At 61.2% G+C, this 8,620-nt stretch overlaps 1 protein-coding gene across 1 annotated transcript in view; it reads right to left on the bottom strand.

The window, feature by feature from the left end:
• The window catches only part of ARHGEF2 (Rho/Rac guanine nucleotide exchange factor 2), a 61,985-nt gene that overhangs the window by 7,971 nt on the left and 45,394 nt on the right, over positions 1 to 8,620 (bottom strand). The window contains exons 7-13 of the mRNA XM_025215281.1: positions 7,592 to 7,745; positions 1,920 to 1,987; positions 1,494 to 1,557; positions 997 to 1,126; positions 715 to 824; positions 384 to 530; positions 1 to 116 (exon numbers count right to left, since the gene is read on the bottom strand). The exon at positions 1 to 116 is cut by the window's left edge and continues 144 nt beyond it. Of these exons, the coding sequence (XP_025071066.1) occupies positions 1 to 116; positions 384 to 530; positions 715 to 824; positions 997 to 1,126; positions 1,494 to 1,557; positions 1,920 to 1,987; positions 7,592 to 7,745 (789 nt within the window). The remainder of the gene's footprint in view (positions 117 to 383; positions 531 to 714; positions 825 to 996; positions 1,127 to 1,493; positions 1,558 to 1,919; positions 1,988 to 7,591; positions 7,746 to 8,620) is intronic.

Genomic DNA, 8,620 nt, shown 5'->3' with positions numbered 1-8,620 from the left:
AAAGAGGCGATGTACCTGCCCCGGCTCCATCTGCAGGTCCTCTAGCATCCCCTTGCGGAACAGCCCGCCCATGATCTTCAGCGTTCGCACATGATGCAGCTCCGTCTGGATCAGCTCTTGGGGGGTGGGAAGGGAGGTGTGAGCCTGGGGCCTTGATGCCCCTGGGCTGCCCCCAGCCTCTGCCTGCTTCCCAGCAAGGAGGTGTCAGGCATGAAGAGAAGCAGGGATGGGACCCAGGAGTCCTGGTGCCTCATGCCCAACCTTGGGGATCAGAAGCATTGGTGGCTGGATCAGAGCCCTCAACCCTGCAGGAAACTACCCCTTGAAGGTCACCAGGACCCTGGCTGCTGGGGGAGGGCACAGGCAGGGGGCATGTCTCTCACCATAGATGACATCCTGGCGCTTCATGACATCCTTGCGATGTTGCTGCAGGAAGCTGCTGTCCACGGCCAGGCTCCATGAGTCGGCCGCAAAGTCCCGCTCGGCCGGCTCCAGGTCGCTCATCAGCTGGCTGTACAGCACCTCGGCACCTATAGCATTGAGAAGAGGGTGGGGGGTCATGGCAAGGTGCTGCCCGCCTACCCCATCCATGTGCCCCCAGCGTCCCCTCTGCCTACAGCGGGACATGGCCCAGCTCCTGGCTCTCCACCTGCTCCCAAGACCCCAGGGGGCAGGGGGTCTGCACTAGCTGCCCAGATGTGATCCCAAAGATACCTTCATCGATCAGCGACTCCACAGAGAGTGTGCGGTTGCGCGCATTGAGCGAGTCCGTGGACTGGGACAAGATGCGCCGCAGTCCCAGGGGTGACTCATCATTGAAGGTCCTGGCAGGAGAGACCGGGGTTAGGTGCCAGAGGTCGGGGTGGGGGCCTTTCCAGGAGCTGCAGCTCTGGGCACGGGCATCCCGGTGCTGCTGGAAGCTGGGTGCTCCTCCCCTTCCAGGGGCTTGGCCAGAGTGGGACCCAGGAGTCCTGGCCCCCCACCCCCCGCACTCACCCTGCAATGTTGGTGGTAGAGACGCTCTTGGAAAGGGACAGGGTGGGCCGGGCCCGGCGGGAGCCCAGCAGGCTCTGCCGGAAGCTCTCTGAGGGGTAGATGGCTGAGTTGGGGCGCTCACGGAGGCCTGCTGCGGAGATGGGGGCACAGGAAGGGGGTGAACGAGGGGTAGAGGCAGCCCCCAGCCTCTCCCTACAGAGAAGCTCACTTGCATCAGGTGCAGTGCCCACCTCAACCCTGCAGGGGGTGCTGCACTCCCATCACTGCTGTCTTTGGGCATTGAGTGTCCACCTGCCCCATGTCTGGGGTCTGCCATGCCCTGCCACCCTCAAATGGGGCAGAGAAACCAGGTATCCTGTGCCCCAGCCCTGCTAGCCGCTCAGAGCTGGGAGAACCCAGGAGTCCTGCTCCCCCCCACACCTGCCACCTGTTCTCTCCTAGATCTGTCCCACTCCCACCCACTGCAACCACTGTGCCCCGTTGCCAGCAGCACTCACTCTTGTTGCGTAGGCACACACTCTGCAGGGCAGCGTTGTTCTTCAGCAGTGCAGCTTTCTGTTGCTGAGGGCAGAGGGAAGCAGCAGGTCACAGCCCCGGAGTGTGGGGAGAGGTTGGTGGGGTTGGGGAGAGGCTGCTTCATTTACCCCTCAGTCTCCTGGAGGATTGAATGAGCGCTCCCAACCCCCGGGGTTGTAGCTCATCCCACCGATCCCACCAAGCAGGCCGTAAAAACAGAGGAGATAGAAGTAGGGTCGGGGGTGCCTCAGTTTCCCCATCTGTGACGTCTGTGTGTGTGTGGGGCTTGTTCCTTCCCCACTAAGTGCAGCTCCTGTTCGCAATGCAGTGGCCGGAGGCTAGGAGGGGACTGGACAAACTGGGAAGGGGAGACTGGGCAAACGGAAGGGCTCCACCAGAGCACTCACCTTCTGCTTGACTTTGGTGCAGTTGGGCAGTGTGTCCTTACAGCGGTTGTGGATGGTAACATTGCAGGCTGGAAGGGAAGGGAAGAGAGATAGGCAGGTTAAGATGCTTGCCCGGGGTCTTGCCACAAAGTAGTGGCAGAGCTGGAGAGAGCATTCAACCTCCCACATGCACCACCCCAGACTCCTGGGTTCCGGATCAGTGCCCCCCCAGGGCTCTTAGAAAGCAACTTATCCCCCATTCGAGTACAGGCACAGGTGACATCCACATTATCAGCTCTGCCCCCTGTGGCAATGCAGTCACCTCTGGGGTGGATCCTGGTGCTTGGAAGGGCACAGAGATCCCCTGCCTGCCCTCGCTTTGTGGCCAGGAGCAAAGAGCTAGTATGTACGAGGTCACGGGAACTCAAGGGGCAGAACTGGGATCTCTCCAGAGGCCTGGTCGTCCTTATGCTATGGCAGTGCCCAGAGACCCCCATGGGAGCAGAGCCCATGGCGCTAGGAGCTGTACAGCCAGCAGCCCCTGTTCGCCATGTAGAGGAGGAAAGGTAGTATCTCTGCCCTGGCTCACAGCGGGCCACACAGCAGGCCGGGGACTGATCCCAGGCCCCTGGATAATCACAGCCTCCCTCATGCAGCCCCCAGCCTCACCCCAGAAGCAGCTGCAAAGTCGCCTTTGTCCATGGGGACACAGGGGAGGCACCAGAGCTTGGACCCCTGGGTTCCCCTCTCCCCCGTGTCACCAGCTCACTGGGCACCAGCTCCTTCTGGTCTGCACTGGTTGTACAACAGGGGCCCAATGCTGAGCACAGTCAGCAGAGACCAGGGCAATCATAAATGGCCCCCTTGAAGGCAGCTAGTAGCAAGCCCCTTTCGTGCAGCCAGCTCTGGGGTGGAGCAGGGCAGTTCCTGAGCAGCTCTGGGGCTGGGCTCCGAGGCCACACAGGTCTGACCAGGGGAACTGGGAGATATCAGAGCCTGGGGAGTCTGGCCCCAGGGCAGTGGCTGGGAGGAGACACAGCCCATCACTGTTGGGCCCTTGCAGTGAGGGTTAGAAGTGCAGCCACTCTCCAGGTTCACAGGATGCCAAAAAGGACTGGATTGAAACGCCCCCAGCTTGGTGGGTCAGGCTCGCTCCCAGCTTGGCCTTGGAGCTGATGAGAGAAGCAGGCCTCTCTCACCTGACGGGCTCACCCAGCCACTTCCCCAAACTCTGGCGCTCTCGTGCTAAGCAATGAGCTCATTTGAAAGAGACCTTGTCCAACGCCAGTTCCTACTGGGGCCCTGGAGACCTTCCAGCTCCACCGATGACTTTCTGCTTTCTTCAATGCCCCGCTTCTTGTTTCCAGCCTTTTTTGTTTCTCTTGGCTAAACCGGTCACTTTGCCCAGCCCCACCCCAGAGGTGGCTGCATTTTGAGGAGAGCAAAGCATCTCCCATCTGAGGAATGGGGTCTCCTGCCAAGGGCAGAGGATTTGGGATATATTTGGCCTTGCATGCGACTTGCTCTGTGGGGTCTAAACGCAGGGGAGGAAGCAATCAGAGCTGAGGATGCTCTGGTCTGAAGCCTCCAGTGCCCTGCAGCATTCGAGAAAGAGAGAATGGGCACCAGTCCCCACTTGGGAAAGGTCACTTTGCTCCCCTTTGCAGCAACACCCCATCCCCTTTTCAGCAACATCCCCTCTTCCTTTTGCAGGGACACCCCCCTCCCCTTGGCAGCAACATCCCTCTCGCCTTTGAAGCAAAACCCTCCCCTTTGAAGCAACATCCTCCCATTCTCTTTGCAGCAACAAGGAAACATATTAGCGGAGGGTACTGGGAGCCATCCATCCCACAGGGCTCGCGTCACCCCAAGCCCCAGAAATCAGGGGCACAGCCACAGCCCAGAGCTCAGAGAAGAGACAGGGGAAAACCCCCGACACCACAGCCAGGATCCTCAGCAAGTCCACAGCTACTCCCACCTCCCGCCCTGGATCTCAACCCCCTAGCTCTCCCCACGTCCTGCCTGGGCATGGTTTATCAATAGCCCACACTCCTGGCAGAGGCATCCAAGAGGTAGCTGAGCCCCGGGGAGCCCAGGTTAGGAGGTTGCCACGTGGTGAGGGCAGCTGTAAGCAGCAGGCAGGGGACCTGGCAGCTGAAAGAGCATCTCAGGGCTGCTGTGTACAACACCTTGTACCACAGGGCCAGGCCACAGGAAGCAGCTGAGCTACGGCAGCCTCGAGGCTGCGCTAGGCTAGAGGGAGGGCCCTGCACAGTCCCTGACAGGGGGAAAGGCCCTAGATGCCAGGGCAGAGCCCAAAGAACCGCGCAGCCCCAGCACCGCCAGAGCCCCGGCTAGACCAGCTGTGCCGGGAGCTGTACAAGCCAATCCTCAGCGCGGGTGCAAGCACGTGGAGTGAGGCCAGCAGCCTGGGCAGATGCTGATGTCTGGTGACCGAGGAGAGGAAATGAGATCATGCTCAGGGGTTTGTGCAGGGGGAGCTGGCTCCAAGGCATGTGTGCATGCAAGTGTGCATGCATGTGTGTGCACGTATGTGTATGAATGGGTGCACATATGTGTGCATGTGTATATGCAAGTGTGCATGCACAAATGTATATGAATGTGTGTATGCAAGTATGCATGCACGTGTGTGCACATGTGTATGAATATGTGTGCATGTGTGTATGCAAGTATGCAGGTGTGTCTGCATACGTGTGCACATGCATGTACATGTCTGTTAACATGCTCCAGGATCTGCTGTTCCCATAGCAAAGCCCGGCTCCACCTCACAAATCGGCAGCTCTACAAACCGCTTCCTGGGTGTGCAGAGTTCCCCACACACCGGAAAACTCGGAGGCTCAACAACCCGCTCCCTGGGTGTGCAGAGTCCCCCACCCCCCGGCAGGGCTGGCAGCCCCCCAGCCACAGGCAGCCCACTCTGGGGAGGATCCCGGCCTGCAGGGAGCATGGGGAGCAAAGGAGGCTGTGAACGGTTTGGGGCCTGCACAGCCAGCAAAGAGCCCTGGTGCCAGGATAGAGGGGAAGGCAATGGGGACATACAGCGCCTAGCACACCCTTCTCCCTGATTTCAACTAGGGTCCATCAGAGCACAAGCAGTCGGGGAGCTGCACCCCCCACCCCCGTGGGGTTCCCAGGGTCCTCGGGGAGGGCAGGGGGTTAAACAAGGCAGCATCTGCCTCGGGTCCACCAGAAAGCAGCCCCTGGCCATGCCTTCCCTGCTGAGCTGGCAAGGCTAGAACCAAGCCCCAGCTGCCCAGCAAAGGGAAAAACATCGTGTGGTCGAGCCGATAACAGGGCCGGGGCTTCCGGAGAGGAACTGAGAGGCAGCAGGCAGCACATCTGACCCTGGTGCCTCTGGGAGGGGAAGGGGTTGGAGGAGAAGCTGGGGCTGCCACCAGGGGGTGCCATGCCAGGAGATGAGGGGAGGTGGAGCTCCCTTAGCCAGGCCTCACCCACTCATGACATCACCCCCCAGGGTGGGGATCCCCCAGGGCTGGGCTGCCCTGCACACCCAGGCTGCTGCAGACTCAGGCTGGCGCTGCCACAGCCCTGCACCTGGCACTGTTCTGCGCTGGCTCCGTTACCACCCCCAGGGCTCGGCCCACGGGCACCAAGCCAGGCACCATGAGCTCAGCCCTGCACCTGCCCAACGGCAGCAGAGTAAAGAGGAACTCGGAAGTTCCCAGTGCCAGGGAACATGCACACGCTCAAATACATATATACCAACCAGCAAGCACAGCTGTAGACCATCACATGCACATATGTGCACATACATGCAACTGTGTATACACACGTGCACGCATGCATGCACACGTCCACCACCTGCAGACTTATACTTGTTTGCAGTCATATGCACGTGTATGCACACACATGTATCTGTGCATGTACACACAGGTGCATGCGTGTACACATATATGCATGGGGTGTACACACACGTGCACATACACATGTGCATGCACAATTCTCTTGTATGCAATCATATGCACATGTGTGCAAACGTGTGCATATATATACACATGCACAGACAGGTGTACACACACACACACACATGCAGGCCCTCCCCACTGACATGGCAGGGTCCCCCGAGTGTGATGCTGGCTCCAGTGTCTTGGCAGAGTGGAGGAAGTGACGCTGCAGGATGGGGCCCGGCTGGTTTCCGCATGGGGGAAGCATGCGCAAGAGGGAGCTGGGGGAGGGGGACTGAACCTCCTGCCCCCACAAAGCCCCTCCTGGGTGCTGCGGCCCACACACTGCCTGCCACGACCTCCCCGCTCCTGTCAGCGACAGCATGGAGCAACCTCCACACCGCACAATGCCAGGGCTCTGCCCGGTGCCCATGGCATAGCACCCAGCCTGGCTCTGCTCAGCCAGCAGTACAGGCAGCAGAGCCCCGCTGAGCGCTCTGGCCTGGGGCAATGCTCCTTCCTGACCCCTGATCCAAGCAGCACTTTGTGCCCTGAAGTCTGAGGGTTGAGGACACAGGCCCAGCAGTGCCTCCCCTGCCCAGGGAGGGAAGAGGCAGTCCTGCCCCATGCCAGATCCCAGGGCCCTGTGAGACTGCCTTAAAACCTGGTTTCCCTGCCCATGCAGCCGCCCTGGTGCTGCCTGGGATGGACGTGAGCAGGTGCTGCCGGGGCTGAGACCAAACCCGTCCCCTACCCTGGCCTCCTGGCCTGGGAACAGCAGAAATAACCATCCCCCAGGAGCCGGCAGCTGTTGGGCAGACAGATGTGGCCAACACAGGGCTGCCCTTGAGGTCGTGGCAAGAGCAGCTGGAGAGATGTGAACAGCTGTGGCCATGGGGCACAGGCAGGGGCTGAGGGCATGTGTGTGGGGGGCTGGGGGACACAGGCACTCATCAAGCATGAAGGGCCCATCAGAGTACGTGTGGGGTCACCAGCCGAGCCCGATCCGCCCCCATCCCCCACACGTCCTCTCTTCACTGCCCGGGGCCGCCTGCATGCGTGGCACATGATACAGCCAGTACACCCCAAAACCGGAAGGGCCAGTGTGGGAAATGAGCTCCGAGGCAGATGTGGGTGGATCTTGCTCTGTGTGTGTCATGTGGGCACCAAGAACCTCCCCCCCACCATATGCACACATGCATGCACACACTCATGCCTCCTCCACAGCGCTGGGCCCAACACCGGCACCACTGGGATCAGCCTCTGCAGCTGGGGGAAGAGTCAGGGCCCCCTTCTGGCCCCCCAAACCCAAGGAAGACAGGGAAACACACAGTCTCCCCCCTGCCTGGCTCCCCTTGCTCTTCCCTGGCACCAGCCAAACCCAGCCCTACTAGCAAGGTTGAGCCATTTGCTTTGCTCCCCTTTGCAGGAACACCTCCATCCCCTTGGCAGCAATATCCCGTCTTCCCTTTGCAGCAACACCCCCTTTCCTTTGCAGCAACATCCCACCCTGACCCCCCACTCCAAACCCACCCCAGTGCGGGGGTAGGTTTGGAGTGGGGGGTGCGTGGGGGTTACTCTCACTTGCATCCCAACTCCAGGGGCCGGAGCGGGGGTTGCCACAGCGGCTCGGGGGTGGGCTGGGAAAGACAGAAGCTGGTGGGGAGAGTGTGGGAAGAAGGGGGCGGGAGAGAGGAGGGCAAGCAGGGGGGAGGCGGAGGGGGCGGGACCTGCGAGGGGCATGGACAGGGTAGTGGGGCAACTCACTGGGGCAGATAAGGGCCTCCTTGGCAGTGATGCTTTTGTTGCAGGCGAAGCAGAGGGTGGTGCCCGAGACGCTGATGGTGGTGAAGAGGTGCCCGTTGGTATAGCGGGCATCCTTTTCCTTCTCCCGCTCCTTCATCTTCTCCTTCTCTTTGTTCTGGGGAGGAGGGAAGAGAGGGAAGGAAAGAGTTAAATGCGCCCCAAGGTGTCACAAGGAGACCGGGATAGCATCCACTGGGTAGGCAGAGTCCCGGAGGACCTGGGGTAGCACCCACTGGCTGGGCAGTGCCACGGGAGACCCGGGGAAAGCACCCACCTGGCGGACAGAGCCTCTTTCAGGCAGGCGCCGCGCATCCCAGCTCAGGGCTCGGGTGGGTGCGGGGGTGCCCGGTGCGGATCCTGGCCTGTGCCCCGGCATCGGGCCGGCGCTGTCCACCGAGTGGCTTCTTGGAAGCCAGGCGGGAGCCCGGGGTGCCCCCGGCAGAGGTCTCTGCATGGCTGCAGCCCAGGAAGAGGACAGGAAAGCCCCCGACCGGCACCGTGCGGAGGAACCAAGTGCAGAGCCGGGGACGTTTCAAATCTTCCTGCGCTTCCCCGGTCCCGATAACCATGACAACCGTGTGTCTGCCGGAGACATCCCTCCCGCCCCCGCCGTGCTCACGCCCGCCCCCAGCCACGCTGCCTTCTGCCGGAGCTGCGCAGACCCCCGCATGCCTTGGAGCTGGGGGGAGGGTGGGGGTGCCAGGGCGGGACGCAGGCAGGACCCCCCAGTTGCTTCTGGGGGAGCCGGTTTAGTCACAGAGTCAGCAAGAGCCTTTTGATTGCTGCCAAAATGCACCCAGCTCTGGGGTGGAGCATTGCGGGGAGTCCAAGGCACCAAGATCCCAGGAAAGCCTGCGGCTCTCGCACATCCTGGGAGCAGGGGGCTTTTAGGTCCCTTCCCAGAGTAGGACCCCCCATGGCTGGACAAAGGGATGCGTTCAATCTGCTACTGTCTCCTCCTGGGGCTGGGAAGGGAACCCAGGATTCCTG

This window comes from Alligator sinensis, unplaced genomic scaffold, assembly GCF_000455745.1.
Source record: "Alligator sinensis unplaced genomic scaffold, ASM45574v1 scaffold735_1, whole genome shotgun sequence".
NCBI classification, from domain to species: domain Eukaryota; kingdom Metazoa; phylum Chordata; order Crocodylia; family Alligatoridae; genus Alligator; species Alligator sinensis.
The sequence above is the reverse complement of the archived record's forward strand: the minus strand, read 5'-3'. Positions and strand labels throughout refer to the sequence as shown.